The sequence below is a fragment of the Ranitomeya imitator genome, chromosome 6 (assembly GCF_032444005.1).
Source record: "Ranitomeya imitator isolate aRanImi1 chromosome 6, aRanImi1.pri, whole genome shotgun sequence".
Lineage (NCBI taxonomy): Eukaryota > Metazoa > Chordata > Amphibia > Anura > Dendrobatidae > Ranitomeya > Ranitomeya imitator.
The window spans coordinates 206,081,600-206,106,796 of NC_091287.1; the positions used below are offsets into that span (position 1 = coordinate 206,081,600).

At 46.2% G+C, this 25,197-nt stretch overlaps 1 protein-coding gene across 3 annotated transcripts in view; it reads left to right on the top strand.

Moving 5' to 3' along the window:
* The window catches only part of SLC6A19 (solute carrier family 6 member 19), a 966,903-nt gene that overhangs the window by 826,025 nt on the left and 115,681 nt on the right, over nt 1-25,197 (top strand). For all 3 annotated transcript variants that reach the window (XM_069730438.1, XM_069730439.1, XM_069730440.1), the window contains one exon: nt 22,631-22,793. In XM_069730438.1, coding sequence (XP_069586539.1) covers nt 22,631-22,793 — 163 coding nt within the window. The remainder of the gene's footprint in view (nt 1-22,630; nt 22,794-25,197) is intronic.

A 25,197-nucleotide genomic window follows, 5' to 3' on the forward strand; every position in this document is an offset into this window, starting at 1 on the left:
GTGGACCATGCATCCAACACATTAACCCAGTGCGCCGTAATGGACGCGTAACTTTTTGTGGACATGCCTACTGGTCCATGCGTCTCTTGTCAGGTGCACCTTTCTACTGTTTGATTGCCTGAGTGCTATGACAATGCAGACTTTTTCATGCCGGTGGAGGGCTGGGATGGCTTTTCTGCCAAAAGAATTGTCGACTGGGTAGCTTGAACCATGGTACAGCGTACTTCATCTGGGCTTTCTAAATATAAAACAAAGAAAAAAAGGAGGCTCCATGCACTTTCAGCTGGGTTCCAGGGGTACACGGCCAGCATTGGTCTGGTCAGTGGAGAACTATTGGAAGGAGGGACCGCAGACAGGCTTCGAAGGCCTAACATAATAAAATATGGCTGTAGGCACTTTAAAATTGGTTCCAGGGGTACACGGGCAGCAGTAGACAGGTCAGTGGAGGCCTAGATGAAGGAGGGACCGCAGACAGGCTTCGAAGGCCTAACATAATAAAATTTGGCTGTAGGCACTTTAAAATTGGTTCCAGGGGAACACGGGCAGCAGTAGACTGGTCAGTGGAGGCCTAGTGGAAGGAGGGACCGCAGACAGGCTTCGAAGGCCTAACATAATAAATTAGGGCTGTAGGCATTTTAACATTGGTTCCAGGGGTACACGGGCAGCAGTAGACAGGTCAGTGGAGGCCTAGTGGAAGGAGGGACCGCAGACAGGCTTCGAAGGCCTAACATAATAAAATTTGGCTGTAGGCACTTTAAAATTGGTTCCAGGGGATCACGGGCATTAGTAGACAGGTCAGTGGAGGCCTAGTGGAAGGAGGGACCGCAGACAGGCTTCGAAGGCCTAACATAATAAATTAGGGCTGTAGGCACTTTAACATTGGTTCCTGGGGAGCACGGGCAGCAGTAGACAGGTCAGTGGAGGCCTAGTGAAAGGAGGGACCGCAGACAGGCTTCGAAGGCCTAACATAATAAATTTGGGCTGTAGGCACTTTAACATTGGTTCCAGGGGAACACGGGCAGCAGTAGACAGGTCAGTGGAGGCCTAGTGGAAGGAGGGACCGCAGACAGGCTTCGAAAGCCTAACATAATAAATTAGGGCTGTAGGCACTTTAACATTGGTTCCAGGGGTACACGGGCAGCAGTAGACAGGTCAGTGGAGGCCTAGTGGAAGGAGGGACCGCAGACAGGCTTCGAAGGCCTAACATAATAAATTTGGGCTGTAGGCACTTTAACATTGGTTCCAGGGGAACACGGGCAGCAGTAGACAGGTCAGTGGAGGCCTAATGGAAGGAGGGACCGCAGACAGGCTTCGAAGGCCTAACATAATAAATTAGGGCTGTAAGCACTTTAAAATTGGTTCCATGGGAACACGGGCAGCAGTAGACAGGTCAGTGGAGGCCTAGTGGAAGGAGGGACCGCAGACAGACTTCGAAGGCCTAACATAATAAATTTGGGCTGTACGCACCTTAACATTGGTTCCAGGGGTACACGGGCAGCAGTAGACAGGTCAGTGTAGGCCTAGTGGAAGGAGGGACCGCAGACAGGCTTCGAAGGCCTAACATAATAAATTAGGGCTGTAGGCATTTTAACATTGGTTCCAGGGGTACACGGGCAGCAGTAGAAAGGTCAGTGGAGGCCTAGTGGACGGAGGGACCGCAGACAGGCTTCGAAGGCCTAACATAATAAAAATTGGCTGTAGGCACTTTAAAATTGGTTCCAGGGGAACACGGGCAGCAGTAGACAGGTCAGTGGAGGCCTAGTGGAAGGAGGGACCGCAGACAGGCTTCGAAGGCCTAACATAATAAATTAGGGCTGTAGGCATTTTAACATTGGTTCCAGGGGTACACGGGCAGCAGTAGACAGGTCAGTGGAGGCCTAGTGGAAGGAGGGACCGCAGACAGGCTTTGAAGGCCTAACATAATAAAATTTGGCTGTAGGCACTTTAAAATTGGTTCCAGGGGAACACGGGCAGCAGTAGACAGGTCAGTGGAGGCCTAGTGGAAGGAGGGACCGCAGACAGGCTTCGAAGGCCTAACATAATAAATTAGGGCTGTACGCACTTTAACATTGGTTCCAGGGGTACACGGGCAGCAGTAGACAGGTCAGTGGAGGCCTAGTGGAAGGAGGGACCGCAGACAGGCTTCGAAGGCCTAACATAATAAATTTGGGCGGTAGGCACTTTAACATTGGTTCCAGGGGAACACGGGCAGCAGTAGACAGGTCAGTGGAGGCCTAGTGGAAGGAGGGACCGCAGACAGGCTTCGAAAGCCTAACATAATAAATTAGGGCTGTAGGCACTTTAACATTGGTTCCAGGGGTACACGGGCAGCAGTAGACAGGTCAGTGGAGGCCTAGTGGAAGGAGGGACCGCAGACAGGCTTCGAAGGCCTAACATAATAAAATTTGGCTGTAGGCACTTTAAAATTGGTTCCAGGGGATTACGGGCATTAGTAGACAGGTCAGTGGAGGCCTAGTGGAAGGAGGGACCGCAGACAGGCTTCGAAGGCCTAACATAATAAATTAGGGCTGTAGGCACTTTAACATTGGTTCCAGGGGAACACGGGCAGCAGTAGACAGGTCAGTGGAGGCCTAGTGAAAGGAGGGACCGCAGACAGGCTTCGAAGGCCTAACATAATAAATTAGGGCTGTAGGCATTTTAACATTGGTTCCAGGGGAACACGGGCAGCAGTAGACAGGTCAGTGGAGGCCTAATGGAAGGAGGGACCGCAGACAGGCTTCGAAGGCCTAACATAATAAATTTGGGCTGTAGGCACTTTAACATTGGTTCCAGGGGTACACGGGCAGCAGTAGACAGGTCAGTGGAGGCCTAGTGGAAGGAGGGACCGCAGACAGGCTTCGAAGGCCTAACATAATAAATTTGGGCTGTAGGCACTTTAACATTGGTTCCAGGGGAACACGGGCAGCAGTAGACAGGTCAGTGGAGGCCTAATGGAAGGAGGGACCGCAGACAGGCTTCGAAGGCCTAACATAATAAATTAGGGCTGTAGGCACTTTAAAATTGGTTCCATGGGAACACGGGCAGCAGTAGACAGGTCAGTGGAGGCCTAGTGGAAGGAGGGACCGCAGACAGACTTCGAAGGCCTAACATAATAAATTTGGGCTGTAGGCACCTTAACATTGGTTCCAGGGGTACACGGGCAGCAGTAGACAGGTCAGTGTAGGCCTAGTGGAAGGAGGGACCGCAGACAGGCTTCGAAGGCCTAACATAATAAATTAGGGCTGTAGGCATTTTAACATTGGTTCCAGGGGTACACGGGCAGCAGTAGAAAGGTCAGTGGAGGCCTAGTGGAAGGAGGGACCGCAGACAGGCTTCGAAGGCCTAACATAATAAAAATTGGCTGTAGGTACTTTAAAATTGGTTCCAGGGGAACACGGGCAGCAGTACACAGGTCAGTGGAGGCCTAGTGGAAGGAGGGACCGCAGACAGGCTTCGAAGGCCTAACATAATAAATTAGGGCTGTAGGCATTTTAACATTGGCTCCAGGGGAACACGGGCAGCAGTAGACAGGTCAGTGGAGGTCTAGTGGAAGGAGGGACCGCAGACAGGCTTCAAAGGCCTAACATAATAAATTAGGGTTATAGGCATTTTAACATTGGTTCCAGGGGAACACGGGCAGCAGTAAACAGGTCAGTGGAGGCCTAGTGGAAGGAGGGACCGCAGACAGGCTTCGAAGGCCTAACATAATAAATTAGGGCTGTAGGCACTTTAAAATTGGTTCCAGGGGAACACGGGCAGCAGTAGACAGGTCAGTGGAGGCCTAGTGGAAGGAGGGACCGCAGACAGGCTTCGAAGGCCTAACATAATAAATTTGGGCTGTAGGCACTTTTAATTCTCTTGCAGGGGTACACAGGCAGTGGGCACCATTGGTGTTGGGCACCATTGGTGTTGTCAGCGGCAGCCGATTGTAATGAGTGTCTGCCAGTTAGTAGTCCCAAAAATAAATACATGTTAATGTCTTGCATTACAACAAAAAGAAAAACCAAAAGGGTGCAATCATTAGGTACAGGGGTGGGCTCCTCTGCGTAGTTTCAGACCTAGTAATTTGGCACAAAGTATTTACTTGGGTAAATATAGGACACTGCCCCTGACTATGTTAAGTACCATCATACATGTCAACACAATGGTATTGTCAGTGGCAGGAATTTACGGATGTCAGCGCATACACTAAACATAGGTGGAACTGTGAGAGATAATTGTGCAAGTGGTAGAGCAATGTTTGAGCTGGGGGTGGGGGAACTCTCTTGTGGCTGGCGGTACATGCCCAGGGCCCCTCATGTTACAACAGTGTGTCTGATATTGGGTGCGCACCACCACCGCCAGAGACACTTTATTGTACTATGAGGGACCCAGTGGCAGTGCCGTCGACCAAAAGTGGGCACACCCACCTCTTCAGACAAACAGCACTCTCATGGGTGCTTGCGCCAAGTGGCGATACCACGACCCCGTGTGGGGAGTTTGGCCATTTAGGGAGGTGTAAACATGTCGTATGCTGGACAATCAGCTGCTGCAAATTACGAGATTGGTAAAGTCATTCAGAGTAGTCCACAGGCAATACCTTTTCATAGGAAAGCTAGGTGTCGGCCGGGCAAGGTGGGGCAAAAGAATTCGAAATCCAGTTGTGGTTCATTTTAATGAAGGTTAGATCATCAACATTTTGGGTGGCCAGACGAGTCCTTTTTTCGGTTAGTATTGAACCTGCAGCACTGAATACTCTTTCTGATAGGACACTAGCTGCCGGGCAAGCAAGCTCCTGCAATGCATATTCTGCCAATTCTGGCCAAGTGTCTAATTTGGATGCCCAGTAATCAAATGGGAATGACGGTTGAGGTAGAACATCGATAAGGGATGAAAAATAGTTAGTAACCATACTGGACAAATGTTGTCTCCTGTCATTTTGAATTGATGCAGCAGTACCTGTCCTGTCTGCGGTCATAGCAAAATCACTCCACAACCTGGTCAGAAAACCCCTCTGTCCAACGCCACTTCGGATTTCTGCACCTCTAACACTTCTGGTCTGCTGCCCCCTGCTGCTCGTGTGAGAACGATCACGGGCGCTGTGTGCTGGGAATGCCTGAAGCAAACGGTCAACAAGAGTTGATTGTTTGGTTGCTAATATTAGTTCCAAGTTGTCATGTGACATAATATTTTGCAATTTGCCTTTATAGCGAGGATCAAGGAGGCAGGCCAACCAGTAATCGTCATCGTTCATCATTTTCAAAATGCGTGTGTCCCTTTTGAGGATACGTAAGGCATAATCCGCCATGTGTGCCAAAGTTGCAGTTGTCAAATCTGTGGTTGTGCTTGGTTGAGGGGCAGTTTCAGGCAAATCTACGTCACTTGTGTCCCTCAGAAACCCAGAACCCGGCCTTCCCACGCCACCAATTTCCAGTGGCCCCGGAGAAGCGTCCTCATTAAAAAAATACTCATCCTCATCATCCTCCTCCTCCTGTTCGCCCGCTACCTCGTCCTGTACACTGCCCTGACCAGACAATGGCTGACTGTCGTCAAGGCTTTCCTCTTCCTCGGCTGCAGATGCCTGCTCCTTTATGTGCGTCAAACTTTGCATCAGCAGACGCATTAGGGGGATGCTCATGCTTATTATGGCGTTGTCTGCACTAACCAGCCGTGTGCATTCCTCAAAACACTGAAGGACTTGACACATGTCTTGTATCTTCGACCACTGCACATCTGACAACTCCATGTCTGCCATCCTACTGCCTGCCCGTGTATGTGTATCCTCCCACAAAAACATAACAGCCCGCCTCTGTTCGCACAGTCTCTGAAGCATGTGCAGTGTTGAGTTCCACCTTGTTGCAACGTCTATGATTAGGCGATGCTGGGGAAGGTTCAAAGACCGCTGATAGGTCTGCATACGGCTGGAGTGTACGGGCGAACAGCGAATATGTGAGCAAAGTCCGCGCACTTTGAGGAGCAGGCCGGATAACCCCGGATAACTTTTCAGGAAGCACTGCACCACCAGGTTTAAGGTGTGAGCCAGGCAAGGAATGTGTTTTAGTTGGGAAAGGGAGATGGCAGCCATGAAATTCCTTCCGTTATCACTCACTACCTTGCCTGCCTCAAGATCTACTGTGCCCAGCCACGACTGCGTTTCTGTCTGCAAGAACTCGGACAGAACTTCTGCGGTGTGTCTGTTGTCGCACAAACACTTCATAGCCAATACAGCCTGCTGATGCTTGCCAGTAGCTGCCCCATAATGGGACAACTGGTGTGCAATAGTGCCAGCTGCGGATGGAGTGGTTTGGCGACTGCGGTCTGTGGACGAGCTCTCGCTTCTGCAGAAGGACGAAGAGGAGGAGGAGGGGGTGCGAACACCTACAGCCAACTGTTTCCTAGACCGTGGGCTAGGCAGAACTGTCCCGAAATTGCTGTCCCCTGTGGACCCTGCATCCACCACATTCACCCAGTGTGCCGTGATGGACATGTAACATCCCTGGCCATGCCTATTGGTCCATGCATCTGTTGTCAGGTGCACCTTTGTACTCACAGATTGCCTGAGTGCATGGACGATGCGCTCTTTAACATGCTGGTGGAGGGCTGGGATGGCTTTTCTCGAAAAGAAGTGTCGACTGGATAGCTCGTAGCGTGGTACAGCATAGTCCATCAGGGCTTTGAAAGCTTCACTTTCAACTAACCGGTAGGGCATCATCTCTAATGAGATTAGTCTAGCTATGTGGGCGTTCAAACCCTGCATACGCGGATGCGAGGATAAGTACTTCCTTTTTCTAACCAGAGTCTCATGTAGGGTGAGCTGGACTGGAGAGCTGGAGATCGTGGAACTAGCGGGTGTGCCGGTGGACATGGCAGACTGAGAGACGGTTGGAGATGGTATTGTTTCCGCCTATGCCCTAGATGCAGTGTTTCCTACTACGAAACTGGTGATTCCCTGACCCTGACTGCTTTGGCCTGGCAAAGAAACCTGCACAGATACTGCAGGTGGTGCGGAAAATGGTGGCCTTACAGTGACGGCAGGGATGTAGCGTTGGTGACTAGCTTCATTGGCCGAGGGTGCTACAACCTTAAGGGACGTTTGGTAGTTAGTCCAGGCTTGCAAATGCATGGTGGTTAAATGTCTATGCATGCAACTTGTATTGAGACTTTTCAGATTCTGACCTCTGCTTAAGGTAGTTGAACATTTTTGACAGATGACTTTGTGCGGATCAATTGGATGTTGTTTAAAAAAAATGCCAGACTGCACTCTTTCGAGCCTCGGATCCCTTTTCAGGCATTGCAGACTGAGCTTTAACCGGATGGCCACGCTGTCCTCCAACAGTTTTTGGTTTTGCCACGCGTTTTGTCCCATCTACGGGCCCGGCAGATGGAACCTGTTGCGATGTTGATGCCTGCTGCGGCTTCTCCTCCTCTGCTTCAGAACTACTGCCTACTGACGCCTGCACCCTGTTCCCCCAATGGCTGCCAATCGGGGTCAACAACTGGGTCATCTATAACCTCCTCTTCTAGCTCGTGCGCAACTTTGTCTGTGTCACCGTGTAAGTCGGTGGTAGAGCGTTCGTGACGGGGCAACATAGTCTCATCAGGGTCTGATTCTGGATCAGTACCCTGCGAGGGCAATGTTGTGGTCTGAGTCAAAGGACCAGCATAGTAGTCTGGCTGTGGCTGTGCATCAGTGCACTCCATGTCAGATTCAACTTGTAATGGGCATGGCCTGTTAACTGCTTCACTTTCTAAGCCAGGGACGGTATGTGTAAAGAGCTCCATGGAGTAACCCGTTGTGTCGCCTGCTGCATCCTTCTCTGTTGTTTTTGCTGAAGAGGACAAGGAAGCGACTTGTCCCTGACCGTGAACATCCACTAACGACGCGCTGCTTTTACATTTACCAGTTTCAAAAGAGGAGGCAAAAGAGCTAGAGGCTGAGTCTGCAAGGTAAGCCAAAACTTGCTCTTGCTGCTCCGGCTTTAAAAGCGGTTTTCCTACTCCCAGAAAAGGGAGTGTTCGAGGCCTTCTGTAGCCAGACGACGAACCTGGCTCCACAGCTCCAGACTTAGGTGCAATATTTTTTTCCCACGACCACCTGATGCTCCACTACCACTACCATCATTACCAGCTGAACAAGGTGACAAATAGGAGAAATGGAAAATACCTGGCATACAAATATACACTCACATATAACAAAGGGATGCACCTGGGGGGGAAGGATGGGGGTTAAACTGAAGTAGGAGAAGAAAGGGAATTATCACAAACTCACAAAACCAAGCAACCGTCAGATAAATCCACTACCGACTACTCAAATAACCACCAACTACTATCCTACCAGCCATGCAGCATAAGCTACTCTGACAATGTGTGTCAGTCAGAACCCAGATTATATAGGGGATAGGAGTGGCTAACTGTGCTCAGCTGAGAGCCCTAGCTCCCATAGCTCTCAACATGGCAGATTAACCTCTTTATTGCCAAAATAAATTTACACCATGACAATTATATAGTAGACTCAATTTACATTTTAGATTGTAAATTTTATTATTGAACAACTACAGTGATGTTGATTAATTCAAAATGTTAATAAACCTGAAACCTGGATATTTATGAAAGTAAAAGTTAGGACTTGTCTTTCTTACAAACGTGGAGACACAGGGGGTCAGTGGATGCTGGCTTGAAACTTCATGGACCAGGGAGCATCCCACTGAATGCCCACTCTCCTTTTACTGTGGGCATAGGACTACTCAGCCAACATAGGGGGAGGATAAAACGGCATGGCGATATTTTATTGAACCACAAAACAGACAATGACACATAAAACAGTCCCAGCAAAATAACCAAGATGCTGCAAAATTACCGAGCCTCACCCTTCCACTGCTTCTCTTTGATTTTAGCAGCTGTGGCTCTAGGGCTTCCAGGGCTCACTGCCCCCACCTGTGACACCCACAGAGGGGAGGTAACAACAAACTTGATGGGGTTGATGTAATTTTTATATTGTCCAGGGACATCAAGCCCACGGATTAGTAATAGAGAAGTGTCTATAGGATGCCTCTGTTACTAATCCTTTATTTATATTGTAAATAAACACAAACCCAGAATAAAGGAATTTAATTGAAAGAATGACACACTCCTTTAATGAATCTAAATTAATCCATACTCACGTCATCACTAGTGTTGAGCGATACTGTCCGATACTTGAAAGTATCGGTATCGGATAGTATCGGCCGATACCCGAAAAGTATCGGATATCGCCGATACGGATACCCGATACCAATACAAGTCAATGGGACACCAAGTATCGGAAGGTATCCTGATGGTTCCCAGGGTCTGAAGGAGAGGAAACTCTCCTTCAGGCCCTGGGATCCATATTAATGTGTAAAATAAAGAATTAAAATAAAAAATATTGATATAATTACCTCTCCGGAGGCCCCTGGACATCACCGCTAGTAACCGGCAGCCTTCTTTGCTTAAAATGAGCGCGTTTAGGGCCTGAGAATGACGTCGCGGCTTCTGATTGGTCGCGTGTCGCTCATGTGACCGCCACGCGACCAATCACAAGCCGGAACGTCATTCTCAGGTCCTAAATTCCTAGAATGAGGAGTTTAGGGCCTGAGAATGACGTTGCGGCTTGTGATTGGTCGCGTGGCGGTCACATGAGCGGCACGCGACCAATCAGAAGCCGCGACGTCATTCTCAGGCCCTAAACGCGCTCATTTTAAGCAAAGAAGGCTGCCGGTTACCAGCGGTGATGTCCAGGGGCCTCCGGAGAGGTAAGTATATCAATATTTTTTATTTTGATTCTTTATTTTACACATTAATATGGATCCGATACCGATTCCCGATACCACAAAAGTATCGGAACTCAGTATCGGAATTCCGATACCGCAAGTATCGGCCGATACCCGATACTTGCGGTATTGGAATGCTCAACACTAGTCATCACCCATTCCACTATAGCTATGGTCTCTTGTAATAAAACTAAAATAAAAAACAACCCTATCCCTCACCTGTCCATCATTCTGTCCCAAGCCATAATCCATGTCTGGGAATAAACAGTTTTCAACCAAGACAGTACAAAGATGCGACCCTCCAGGCTTAGAACCACTGAGGAATGAGATGCTGCGAGCGCAGCGGTGGCGTTATCAAGGTTTCCGCTGGTCACTGAGGATGTGTTCCCAGCTGGATACCTGAACTGTAATGACCTAGGTGACATCAACGCTAGTACTGTAAAAAGAAAAAGTCTCATGGTGCCTCTTTGATCTCACAGAGGTCACCACAGTTCAGGTGCCCTGCTGGGAATGCAGCCTCAATGACCACCAAAAATCTCAAATGATGCCACCGCTAGTCACTGATGCTGCACAGGGGAGCAGGGGACATTGATGTGAACTGTTTTCATTTCAGCACCCGGCACCAGGGAACAGCATGAACCGGCCCCCTGATTCCCAGGCACTGGTACGTGTCACACTGATGACACACGGATGTCATTAGTGTGCACGTGTGAGGGACATTTTGAAAGAGCTCTTAGAGAACTCAGTCATTTATCAAACTTTGAAAGACTTTTGGCGATTTTTAGGAACAAAACTTAGGAATCCAAACACTTATCTGAAAAGTGCAAAATTTGTGCCTAATTTGAGATCGGCGAACATTTTTCTAACAAGTTCGTTCATCTCTATTCAAAACCTGGCTTCCCTGAACATCTTCATGGAGCCAGGGGACCAGTCCCATTCTTGGCTTCCCCAAATGTATCCATGGGTTCAGTGATGGTCAATGGAGAAGATCTGTATTCTTTCAGCTGGGGCCATGATGCTCTGAACAGGTACCATGTAGAATAAAATCTGTGTCTCTTGTGACGGAGCTATGATATCCTGGCTGCTGCTCTGTACAGTGTTTCTAACTGTGGTTTTGGAAAGAGTTTCACATTTACACTGAAGGGTAGAAAATCCTTTTTATACCCACTTCTGTGGTTCAAGTTATCATCCACAGATCAGAGGGAAGGTGGTTTGAGTTTAACTCATTGTTTGAATGTTTAATTAAGTTTAATAGTCTTTCCTCTGCTTTGCAGGTCAACAAACTAGATAGCCTGGACAATGTGTAATCAACATATTAAAAAAAATCTATAGCTCAATTACCTTGCATCCCTGTCATCTAAGATAACACAATATGCTACATCAAACGTCAACTCACGAGTCAACATGAAAGGCTCATACGAACAATAGCCTGTATTTCTTGATCAACCAAAAAAAGACACATGAATACAAAAGTCAAAATAAAGATAGTAACATATGCCTCTGGGTCTACTGAATTTACGTCTGGATAATTTAAGGTACCTTCACACATAACGATATTGTTAACGATATCGTTGCAACATCACACTTTTTGTGACGTAGCAACGATCCCGCTAACGATATCTTTATGTGTGACAGCGACCAACGATCAGGCCCCTGCTGGGAGATCGTTGGTCGTGGGGAATGATCAGGACCTTTTTTTGGTCGCTGATCACCCCGCTGTCATCGCTAGATCGGCATGTGTGACGCCGATCTAGCGATGTGTTCACCTGTAACCACACTCAGCGCTGGCCATAAAGCAAAAGCAGAGCACAGCGGTGACGTCACCACTGTGCTCTGCTTTACGGCTGGCACTGACACAGTCAGTGCGGGAAGCTGACGCCGGGGGACAAGACAGACATCAGAATGTAAGTATGTAGTGTTTTTTTTTTTAACTTTTACAATGGTAACCAGGGTAAATATCGGGTTTTTAAGCGCGGCCCTTAGTAACCCGATGTTTACCCTGGTTACCCAGGGACTTCGGCATCGTTGAAGACAGTTTCAACGATGCCGAAGTCTTTCCCCGGATCGTTGGTCGCTGGAGAGAGCTGTCTGTGTGACAGCTCCCCAGCGACCACACAACGACTTACCAACGATCATGGCCAGGTCGTATCGCTGGTCGCGATCGTTGGTAAGACGTTTAGTGTAACGGTACCTTTAAGGTTGAATGCTGTGTCGTCAAACTGGATATTTAAGAAAGTAAAAGTGAGGATTTGTGTTACTTAGGAGAATATATGTGTGCAGAAATATTGGGCAATTACCGTATATACTCGAGTATAAGCCGAGATTTTCAGCCCAAATTTTTGGGCTGAAAGTGCCCCTCTCGGCTTATACTCGAGTCAAGGTGGGTGGCAGGGTTGGCGGGTGAGGGGGAGAGGGCGCTGAGGCATACTTACCTGCTTCCAGCGATCCTGGCGCTCCCTGCCTGTCCCACGGTCTTCGGTGCTGCAGTTCTTCCTCTATCAGCGGTCACGTGGGACCGCTCTTTAGAGAAATGAATAGGCGGCTCCACCTCCCATAGGGGTGGAGCCACATATTCATTTCTCTAATCAGCGGTAACGGTGACCGCTGATAGAGGAAGAAGCTGCGGCACCGAAGACCAGCTGTGCGGGAGAAGGAGCCGGACGCCGGGAACAGGTAAGTATGTCATAGTTACCTGTCCCCGCTCCAGCCACCGGGCGCCGCGCCATCTTCCCGGCGTCTATCTGCACTGACTGTGCAGGTCAGAGGGCGCGATGACGCATATAGTGTGCGCGGCGCCCTCTGCTTGATCAGTCAGAGCAGAGAGACGCTGGGACCGGACGCTGGGGAGCTGCAAGCAAGAGAGGTGAGTATGTGTTTTTGTTTTTTTTTATTGCAGCAGCAGCAGCGGCGGCACAGATTTATGTGGACACAGCTATGGGGAAATATGAGCGGTGCAGAGCACTATATGGCACAGCTATGGGGAAATATGAACGGTGCAGAGCACTATATGGCAGCTATGGGGAAATATGAACGGTGCAGAGCACTATATGGCAGCTATGGGAAAATATGAACGTGCGGAGCACTATATGGCACAGCTATGGGGAAATATGAACGGTGCAGAGCACTATATGGCACATCTATGGCGAAATATGAACGGTGCAGAGCACTGTTGTGAATTCTGTTATCGAACTCCCTCCTGTGGTCATGAATGGTACTTCGGCGAGTTCTGTCCATGGACTCCCTCTGGTGGCTGTGAGTGGAGCTGCTGCTTCTGAGGTTCCTTCCACAGGTGTCTTAGTTTATTCCTTGGCTGGCTGCTCTATTTAACTCCACTCAGATCATTACTCCATGCCAGCTGTCAATGTTCTTGTACTGGTTCAGTTCGCTCTTGGATCTTTCTGGTTACCTGTCTACTCCAGCAGAAGCTAAGTCCCTGCTAGTTAATTATTTGTTCATTGTTTTCTTGTCCAGCCTGCTAACATGATTTTGCCTTGCTAGCTGGAAGCTCTGGGATGCAGAGTGGCACCTCCGCACCGTGAGTCGGTGCGGAAGTCTTTTTGCACACTCTGCATGGTCTTTTTGTAGTTTTTTGTGCTGACCGCAAAGATACCTTTCCTATCCTCTGTCTGTTTAGTAAGTCTGGCCTCCCTTTGCTGAAATCTGTTTCATTTCTGTGTTTGTGACTTTCATCTTAAGTCACAGTCAATATATGTTAATGCATCTCAATAGAGGGATAATAGAAGTTCTGAGACCATTTTTTTTTCTCTGCAGTGTGTTTTGTCTTTCTTTTCCCCTTAACCTCTGGGTGGTTCAGGACACAGGTGTAGATATGGACATTCAAGGTCTGTCCTCTTGTGTGGATCATCTCACTGCAAGGGTACAAAACATTCAAGATTTTGTGGTTCAGAATCCGATGTTAGAGCCTAGAATTCCAATTCCTGATTTGTTTTCTGGGGATAGATCGAAGTTCCTGAATTTCAAAAATAATTGTAAACTGTTTCTTGCTTTGAAACCCCGCTCCTCTGGTGACCCCGTTCAACAAGTAAAAATCATTATTTCTTTGTTGCGTGGCGACCCTCAAGACTGGGCATTTTCCCTTGCGACAGGAGATCCTGCATTGCATGATGTAGATGCATTTTTTTCTGGCGCTTGGATTGCTTTATGATGAACCTAATTCAGTGGATCAGGCAGAGAAAATCTTGCTGGCCTTGTGTCAGGGTCAGGATGAAGCGGAGGTATATTGTCAGATGTTTAGAAAGTGGTCTGTGCTTACTCAGTGGAATGAGTGTGCCCTGGCAGCAATTTTCAGAAAGGGTCTTTCTGAAGCCCTTAAGGATGTCATGGTGGGATTTCCCACGCCTGCTGGTCTGAATGAGTCTATGTCCTTGGCCATTCAGATCGATCGGCGCTTGCGTGAGCGCAAAGCTGTGCACCATTTGGCGGTATTCTCTGAGCATAGGCCTGAGCCAATGCAATGTGATATGACTTTGACCAGAGCTGAACGGCAAGAACACAGACGTCGGAATGGGCTGTGTTTTTACTGTGGTGATTCCACTCATGCTATCTCCGATTGTCCTAAGCGCACTAAGCGGTTCGCTAGGTCTGCCACCATTGGTACGGTACAGTCTAAATTTCTTTTGTCCTTTACTCTGATTTGCTCTTTGTCGTCCTATTCTGTTATGGCATTTGTGGATTCAGGCGCTGCCCTGAATTTGATGGACTTGGAGTTTGCCAGGCGCTGTGGTTTTTTCTTGGAGCCCTTGCAGTATCCTATTCCATTGAGAGGAATTGATGCTACGCCTTTGGCCAAGAATAAGCCTCAGTACTGGACTCAATTGACCATGTCCATGGCTCCTGCACATCAGGAGGATATTCGCTTTTTGGTGTTGCATAATCTGCATGATGTGGTCGTTTTGGGGTTGCCATGGCTACAGGTCCATAATCCAGTATTGGATTGGAAATCTATGTCTGTGTCCAGCTGGGGTTGTCAAGGGGTACATGGTGATGTTCCATTGCTGTCAATTTCGCCTTCCACTCCTTCTGAAGTCCCTGAGTTTTTGTCGGATTACCGGGATGTATTTGATGAGCCCAAACCCAGTGCCCTACCTCCTCATAGGGATTGCGATTGTGCTATTAATTTGATTCCTGGTAGTAAGTTTCCTAAGGGCCGACTGTTCAATTTATCTGTGCCAGAGCACGCCGCTATGCAGAGTTATATAAAGGAATCCTTGGAGAAAGGTTATATTCGCCCGTCGTCATCACCGTTGGGAGCAGGGTTCTTTTTTGTGGCCAAGAAGGATGGTTCTTTGAGACCTTGTATTGATTACCGCCTTCTTAATAAGATCACAGTCAAATTTCAGTACCCTTTGCCGCTGCTGTCTGATTTGTTTGCTCGGATTAAGGGGGCTAGTTGGTTCACCAAGATAGATCTTCGAGGGGCGTATAATCTTGTGCGTATTAAACAGGGCGATGAATGGAAAACAGCATTTAATACGCCCGAGGGCCATTTTGAGTACCTGGTTATGCCATTCGGGCTTTCTAATGCTCCATCTGTGTTTCAGTCCTTTATGCATGACATCTTCCGAGAGTACCTGGATAGATTCATGATTGTATATTTGGATGATATTTTGATCTTTTCGGATGATTGGGAGTCTCATGTGAAGCAGGTCAGAATGGTGTTCCAGGTCCTTCGTGCGAATTCCTTGTTTGTGAAGGGGTCAAAATGTCTCTTTGGAGTTCAGAAGGTTTCATTTTTGGGTTTCATTTGTTCCCCTTCTACTATCGAGATGGACCCTGTTAAAGTTCAGGCCATTTATGATTGGACTCAGCCGACATCTGTGAAGAGCCTGCAGAAGTTCCTGGGCTTTGCTAATTTTTACCGTCGCTTCATCGCTAATTTTTCTAGTGTTGCTAAACCGTTGACTGATTTGACCAAGAAAGGTGCTGATGTGGTCAATTGGTCCTCTGCGGCTGTAGAGGCTTTTCAGGAGTTGAAGCGTCGTTTTTCTTTTGCCCCTGTGTTGTGCCAGCCAGATGTTTCGCTCCCGTTTCAGGTCGAGGTTGATGCTTCGGAGATTGGAGCAGGGGCTGTTTTGTCGCAAAGAAGTTCTGATGGCTCGGTGATGAAACCATGTGCCTTCTTTTCTAGAAAGTTCTCGCCTGCTGAGCGCAATTATGATGTTGGCAATCTAGAGTTGTTGGCCATGAAGTGGGCATTCGAGGAGTGGCGTCATTGGCTTGAAGGAGCCAAGCATCGCGTGGTGGTCTTGACGGATCACAAGAATTTGACTTATCTCGAGTCTGCCAAACGGTTGAATCCTAGACAGCCTCGATGGTCGCTGTTTTTCTCCCGTTTTGATTTTGTGGTTTCGTACCTTCCGGGCTCTAAGAATGTGAAGGCTGATGCCCTGTCAAGGAGTTTTGTGCCTGACTCTCTGGGTGTTCCTGAGTCGGCGGGTATTCTCAAAGATGGGGTAATTTTGTCTGCCATCTCTCCTGATTTGCGGTGGGTGCTGCAGAAGTTTCAGGCTGATAGACCTGACCGTTGTCCAGCGGAGAAACTGTTTGTCCCTGATAGATGGACTAGTAGAGTTATCTCTGAGGTTCATTGTTCGGTGTTGGCTGGTCATCCTGGAATCTTTGGTGCCAGACATTTGGTGGCTAGATCCTTTTGGTGGCCTTCTTTGTCGCGGGATGTGCGTTCTTTTGTGCAGTCCTGTGGGACTTGTGCTCGGGCTAAGCCCTGCTGTTCTCGTGCCAGTGGGTTGCTTTTGCCCTTGCCGGTCCCGAAGAGGCCCTGGACGCATATTTCCATGGATTTTACTTCAGATCTCCCTGTCTCTCAAAGGATGTCGGTCATTTGGGTGGTTTGTGATCGCTTCTCTAAGATGGTCCATTTGGTACCCTTGTCTAAATTGCCTTCCTCCTCTGATTTGGTGCCATTGTTTTTCCAGCATGTGGTTCGTTTGCATGGCATTCCGGAGAACATCGTCTCGGACAGAGGTTCCCAGTTTGTTTCGAGGATTTGGCAGTCTTTTTGTGCTAAGATGGGCATTGATTTGTCTTTTTCTTCGGCTTTCCATCCTCAGACAAATGGCCAAACCAAACAAACTAATCAGACTTTGGAAACATATCTGAGATGCTTTGTTTCTGCTGATCAGGATGATTGGGTGTCCTTCTTGCCTTTGGCTGAGTTCGCCCTTAATAATCGGGCCAGCTCGGCTACTTTGGTTTCGCCTTTTTTCTGTAATTCTGGTTTCCATCCTCGTTTCTCTTCAGGGCAGGTTGAGCCTTCGGACTGTCCTGGTGTGGATACTGTGGTGGACAGGTTGCAGCAGATTTGGACTCACGTGGTGGACAATTTGACATTGTCCCAGGAGAAGGCTCAACGTTTCGCTAACCGCCGGCGCTGTGTTGGTCCCCGACTTCGTGTTGGAGATTTGGTTTGGTTGTCATCTTGTTATGTTCCTATGAAGGTTTCCTCTCCTAAGTTTAAGCCTCGTTTCATTGGTCCGTATAAGATTTCTGAAGTTCTCAATCCTGTGTCATTTCGTTTGGCCCTTCCAGCTTCTTTTGCCATCCATAATGTGTTCCATAGGTCATTATTGCGGAGATACGTGGCGCCTATGGTTCCCCCCGTTGATCCTCCTGCCCCGGTGTTGGTTGAGGGGGAGTTGGAGTATGTGGTGGAGAAGATTTTGGATTCTCGTATTTCGAGATGGAAACTCCAGTACCTGGTCAAGTGGAAGGGTTATGGTCAGGAGGATATTTCCTGGGTTTTTGCCTCTGATGTTCATGCTGCCGATCTAGTTCGTGCCTTTCATTTGGCTCATCCTGATCGGCCTGGGGGCTCTGGTGAGGGTTCGGTGACCCCTCCTCAAGGGGGGGGGTACTGTTGTGAATTCTGTTATCGAACTCCCTCCTGTGGTCATGAATGGTACTTCGGCGAGTTCTGTCCATGGACTCCCTCTGGTGGCTGTGAGTGGAGCTGCTGCTTCTGAGGTTCCTTCCACAGGTGTCTTAGTTTATTCCTTGGCTGGCTGCTCTATTTAACTCCACTCAGATCATTATTCCATGCCAGCTGTCAATGTTCTTGTACTGGTTCAGTTCGCTCTTGGATCTTTCTGGTTACCTGTCTTCTCCAGCAGAAGCTAAGTCCCTGCTAGTTAATTATTTGTTCATTGTTTTCTTGTCCAGCTTGCTAACATGATTTTGCCTTGCTAGCTGGAAGCTCTGGGATGCAGAGTGGCACCTCCGCACCGTGAGTCGGTGCGGAGGTCTTTTTGCACACTCTGCGTGGTCTTTTTGTAGTTTTTTTTGCTGACCGCAAAGATACCTTTCCTATCCTCTGTCTGTTTAGTAAGTCTGGCCTCCCTTTGCTGAAACCTGTTGCATTTCTGTGTTTGTGACTTTCATCTTAACTCACAGTCAATATATGTGGGGGGCTGCCTTTTTCTTTTGGGAATTTCTCTGAGGCAAGGTAGGCTTTATTTTCTGTCTCTAGGGCTAGTTAGCTCTTAGGCTATGAAGAGGCGTCTAGGCAGAGTTAGGTACGCTCCACGGCTATTTCTAGTGTGTGTGATATGATTAGGGGTTGCGGTCAGCAGAGCTCCCACTTCCCAGAGCTTGTCCTGTGTTAGTTTACCATCAGGTCGTTCCGGGTGCTCCTAACCACCAGGTCCATAACAGAGCACTATATGACAGCTATGGGGAAATATGAACGGTGCAGAGCACTATATGGCACAGCTATGGGGCAATAATGAACGGTGCAGAGCACTATATGGCACAGCTATGGGGAAATAATGATCTAGTTTTATTTTTTAAATTCACCGGTAAATGCTGCATTTCCACCCTAGGCTTATACTCGAGTCAATAAGTTTTCCCAGTTTTTTGTGGCAAAATTAGGGGGGTCGGCTTACACTCGAGTATATACGGTAAATGAAAAATTTAAAATTTTCCCATCTCAGTTTATCTGTTTTTTCATCTGCTAAAGTGAGAATAATTAGTACACCAAAAGGAAAAAAGGGAGGTGGACCTTTTAAATATTGATAAATATACCTCAAACTAGGTTAATATCCAGTAACAACAACAATAATCCTTCTCATAAATGTGAATAATCACAACATTGGGAATGATGTCCGATAAAAACATACCTTTATTAATACATAAGACATAAAGCTGTGTGCAGAGAGAACAGATTATGCACAGGTAATATCACAGGGAAATGTAATAGGAAGTATGTATAATCAAAATAATGTTCATATCCCAAAATACATTTGATAAATTTAAGAAAAAATATAGCAGCAGCGTCACTAGGGATATATATTGAAAAAAATCTAAGTGTATTGGATTATTAGAATATAGAGGCACCCCAGCAAATATCATATGAAAAACTTACCATATAATAGGGAATAACACCAAGTCAGAATACTCCATACGTTTCGCCAAGTCGCTTTCTCAAGGAATATAAAAAAAGGGAAGGAAGTAGAGAAATATACATGCCATCCCAAACAATGATGGAAAAGATTAATAGTTCTGTCCTGATTAATAAATCAAGAAAATATGTGGAATTACTTTTACGTTTCTTTTTTATTGAAAAAAAATGTTTTTTTTACACGTATTGTAGATGCCATATTATTCAGATTATATAAACTGTGCAGGAGGTGTGGGTTAAATCCGCGCTGCCTTAATGATGAAGTTCCAAGGATAATAAATTTAAAAGGTGGTTTATTCAATGTGTTTCAAGGTCAGTGCGACCTCTTCTTCAGTAAATTCCACATACAACATGTTGAGATGTTGTATGTGGAATTTCCTGAAGAAGAGGTCGCACTGACCTTGAAACACGTTGAATAAACCACCTTTTAAATTTATTATCCTTGGAACTTCATCATTAAGGCAGTGCAGATTTAACCCACACCTCCTGCACAGTTTATATTGTCATACGGCCGTTGATCGGCTTGTGGATCTGCAGCAGCCGAAATCGCTACATGCTCTTCATTCAACAAAATCAGGTGAGCAATTCTAAGAAAGCTCTCTTGGTTATCTAGAGGATAAGACCCTATTTTGTGCTTGGTGTCTCCATTTTTTTTCCTATAGTAATTATTCGGATTATGAGACACACTTTTTTCCCCCAAGCTTGGGTGGAAAATAGGGGTGCTTCTTATAATCCTAATGTAGCTTACGGGAAAGATGGATTGGGGTCCCAAGAGGCAGGGTCGCTGCTGCAGGAAGCTGGCGGCGGTGGCAAGAGTGGGGCAATGCTGCAGCTCTGGGCTGTGAGGAAGAGGTATTCCATGTTGCAAGGATGCGGCAGGCTCTGGGCTTTCACAAAATTTTGGGAGTCCCCGCAGTTCCCATCCTTTTCATTTAGGCCGGCTTCACACTTGCGAGTTTTACGGACGTAAGAGCGCAGAAACTACGTCCGTAAAACTCGCAAAAAATACGGCACAATTATTCTCTATGCCCCTGCTCCTATCTGCCGTATTTTACTGATCAGTATTATACGGCTTTCTACGGCCGTACAAAATCGCAGCATGCTGCGTTTCTCACCGTACTGCGCAAGAAATACGCCAATGAAAGTCTATGGAAGCGTGAAAAATACGGATTTCACACGGACAAGCAGTGTGACTTGCGAGAAATACGCAGCGCTGTTAGAGAGAAAAGCCGGTAATTCAGTGCGGTGTACAGTAAAATCACACTGACAGCTTACAGTAGAATAGGTAGAATAAATGTGTACACATAGAATAGGTATATATATATATATATGTCAGTGAGACACATATATGTATATATATTAATATTTATTCCAGCGCTATACAGCTTGAAAGCCGGTAATTCAATTACCGGCTTTTTCTTTCTCCTTCCTAAAACCCGACATGATTTGAGACATGGTTTACATACAGTAAACCATGTCTTCTCTCCATTTTTTTTTGCAGATTCCACACTACTAATGTCAGTAGTGTGTATCTGCAAAATTTGGCCATTCTAGCTCTTAAAATAAAGGGTTAAATGGCGGAAAAAATTGGCGTGGGCTCCCGCGCAATTTTCTCCGCCAGAGTAGTAAAGCCAGTGACTGAGGGCAGATATTAATAGCCTGGAGAGGGTCCATGGTTATTGGCCCCCCCCTGGCTAAAAATATCTGCCCCCAGCCACCCCAGAAAAGGCACATCTGGAAGATGCGCCTATTCTGGCACTTGGCCACTCTCTTCCCATTCCCGTGTAGCGGTGGGATATGGGGTAATGAAGGGTTAATGCCACCTTGCTATTGTAAGGTGACATTAAGCCTAATTAATAATGGAGAGGCGTCAATTATGACACCTATCCATTATTAATCCAACTGAATGAAAGGGTTAAATAAAACACAAACACATTATTTAAAATTATTTTAATGAAATAAAAACAATGGTTGTTGGAGTATTTTATTCTACGGCCAATCCAGTCACTGAAGACCCTCGTTCTGTGAAAGAAAAAACATAATAAACCAACAATATACTTACCCTCCGCAGATCTGTAACGTCCAACGATGTAAATCCTTCTGAAGGGGTTAAAACATTTTACAGCAAGGAGCTTTGCTAATGCAGGCTGCTCCTCGCTGCAAAACCTCGGGGAATGAGTCTAAATATAGATCAATGAGCTATATTTAGCTTCATTTGCGGTGAGGCGCCCTCTGCTGGATGTTCATAGATCGTGGGAAATTTCCTAGAAAGCTCCCAGGCTATAACGGCCAAATTTTGCAGATACACTCTACTGACATTAGTAGTGTGGAATCTGCAAAAAAAAAGGAGAGAAGACATGGTTTACTGCATGTAAACCATGTCTCAAATCATGTCGGGTTTTAGGAAGGAGAAAGAAAAAGCCGGTAATTGAATTACCGGCTTTCAAGCTGTATAGCGCTGGAAAAAATATTAATATATATACATATATGTGTCTAATGACATATATATATATATATATATATATATATACAGTATATATATATTTTTTTTTCTTTTTGGGACACATGGATCATTTCTATAGCGGTATGTTGGTTTTGCAAGCCTGCGAGAAAACCACGCAGTACGGATGCCATACGGATTACATACGGAGGATGCCATGCGCAAAAAACGCTGACACACCCTGCCTACGGAGGAGCTACGGACCACTATTTTCGGGACATTTCAGCGTATTACGGCCGTAACATACGGACCATATTTTCATACGCTGAGTGTGAAGCCGGCCTTAAGCTCAAGACATCTCACTATGCGCATGCGCCACTTCCAGCAGCCAATTTCCCGAAGTCCACTACAGTGAAAAGGATGGGAAGTGTGGAGACTCCTGATATTTTCTGAAAGCCCAGGGCCCACTGCACTTATACCACCAAACATTCCCTGCTATCAGCCAAGGGTCTGCAGCATTGCACCACTTCTGCAGCCTCCTTCCTGCCGCAGCGACAATGCCTCCTGATGCCCTGCTCCACATCAGCATCCCCCCTTGTAAGCCACTGTAAAAGTGGACTGTAAGATGCACCACGATTTTATCTCTTATTCCCCGTTTTATTTATTATAGAACCTAATTGGCCCTCTGTAGCAGCGTTCATTAAAATTTACCATAAGCACATAGCACATCTATGAATTACAATCTCTTAGCAAATAGAAGCTAACAGCACATGCAGATATATTTTTAAAATCGAGTTTGATTTTTTTTATTTTCATTAACATATTATGTACAATTTACCCTTCCTGGTCATGCAAGTTGATGTATCCTTCTATAATTCCACCATTTCTTGTGCAACTTTCTAATAAAATGTACATTGAAAAACACAGAATTTCCATATTGTATATGATAGAACACAATAAACTAATAAGTATGTTTCTTTATATTTTTAGATTTAACAGAGATATTGAATTCATGATTGGTCATAAGCCAAATTTCTTTTGGCAAGCCACTTGGAGAGTTATCAGTCCTTTGATTATGCTTGTGATATTCTTTTTCTATTTTGTGGTGAAAGTTTCTCAGGAACTTCTATACATTACTTGGGATCCGAGCTATGTAAGTACATTAAGGAAGTCTTTCATATGACACAATAATATATATTGTTTTGTTTCATTTTTTTTTTTCAGGAGTTTTTAAATTGGTGGATAGGGTTAAAAGAACATGGATTACTATTAGTGATGATCGACTAAAATGCTCCAGTGCTCGGTATTTAAATTGAGCAGGTCGGACGCTCGGACGGGCTTGACTTGAATATCGATTATAATGGTAGTCAGTGGGAAATTCAGGTATTTTTCTGGAAGACCCTAACAGAAGGGCTGAGGAGGCAGGTGTAAAAAAATCTCTAAAATGGATGGAAACAGTGCTCAAAAGGAATTAGGGACAGCATGGGGAAAACACCTGGACGCATCTCAAAATCCCAGGTTGCTACTAGGAAAAATGTTGTCAGAGTATTACTCCAATTTTACGGACTGACAATAAAAATACAAAACCAAAGATAAAATGGATTTTACAGGAACAAATGTTAGGAAACATTCTTTCCTGTATAATGACTTGTATATAAGACAAGATTAATAAGAGAAAATAAAAGCCTCCTCCACCCCATAATAGCCGGGTCATCTCTCATCGTATTTCCCCTTCACCTGTGACTACATTAGATGACATTTTAGAGGGGGAAATAATAATAAGTGTATAAAATAGGTTATCTACCAAGCGCAATGGAGAAGGTAACATATATAGAGTATTACGATCTAAAAACTAACTTTGATTAAACTAATCTAAAAGATACAATATACAAAAAGTGCAAAGTGTACAACATTAATGGATGCCACATCAAAAATTGGTATCAAGTGGGATCCTCACCAAACTACTTGCTACAGAGTTAAATGTAAGGGTACCTTCACACTGACCAACTTAACAACGATATCGCTAGCGATCCGTGACATTGCAGCGTCCTGGATAGCGATATCGTTGAGTTTGACACGCAGAAGCCATCTGGATCCTGCTGTGACATCGTTGGTCGGATCTAGAAGGCCAGCACTTTATTTCGTCGCTGGATCTCCCGCAGACATCACTGAATCGGCGTGTGTGACGCCGATTCAGCGGTCTTCACTGGTAAACAGGGTAAACATCGGGTTACTAAGCGCAGGGCCGCGCTTAGTAACCCGATATTTACCCTGGTTACCTGTGTAAATGTAAAAAAAAACAAACACTACATACTTACATTCCGGTGTCTGTCCCTCGGCGTTCTGCTTCCCTGCACTGTCAGCGCAGGCCAGCCGTAAAGCAAGAGCACAGCGGTGACGTCACCACTGTGCTTTCCGGCCGGCGCTCAGTCAGTGCAGAGAAGCACAGCGCCGTGAGACAGACACCGGAATGTAAGTATGTAGTGTTTTGTTTTTTTTACGTTTACGCTGGTAACGAGGGTAAACATCAGGTTACTAAGCGCAGTCCTGCGCTTAGTAACCCGATGTTTACCCTGGTTACCCGGGGACTTCGCATAGTTGGTCGCTGGAGAGCTGTCTGTGTGACAGCTCTCCAGCGACCACACAGCGACGCTGCAGCGAACGGGATCGTTGTCTAGATCGCTGCAGCGTCGCTAAATGTGAAGGTACCTTAAGGGTAGCTTATATATCAGTCTACTAAGACTTATCAATATCTGTAGCCACCTTTACCAAGGTACATAAACTAATTACTAAGCCTCTTTTTTATTGACTCAGATGTGGATCAGAGATTGAACCTATAGTCACCTGAGTGCTGGAGAAGTGTTGATGCCATGTCAGTTGCTAGTACGTAGTAGTTATCTGTCACGGGGTGCTTCTCTGATACCACACAATCAACAGAGCGAGGGAAGTGTGAACAATCCCAAGACCTTTATTGTAGGCAAGACTAAAAGGTCCATAAATGATCCACCACACTCAAGATACAATAGTCCGGAACACAAATGCAGTTCAGTAACAGGATGAATATCCAAGGATATGAGAGTCCAATAATCCAGCAGACAGAGGATAAAAAATGGTTCCCCTTCTCTCTGATGTGCTGTCTTCACACCAGCCTCACCACACAGGATCTGACTTTTTCAGCTCCTGTCCTCCCCAGCCCCCTCCTTAGGTCCAGGTGTAGTCAGACAGGTTGTGGCGGTTTTCAGGCCTCCCAGACCTGACAAAGGTGCCTCGGGGATTAAGGCACTACAGTGGATTCATCAAGAGACATAGATACAGTCAGGCTGCAGACAGTAAGTGAGCTAATTCAATTATCAGCCTTTAGGTAGGTCATTGAGACACTAGACAATATGGGGAATACACAGAATGATACAGAGGAACAAGAGAACACTATGAAAATCAGTAAAATATAAATAGACACAAAATGATACCCACATAACATATCACATTATCAATATCCCCAATGGATATACACATAGACAAGTATAGAAAAGGCTATTCCACTTGATACCAATTTTTTA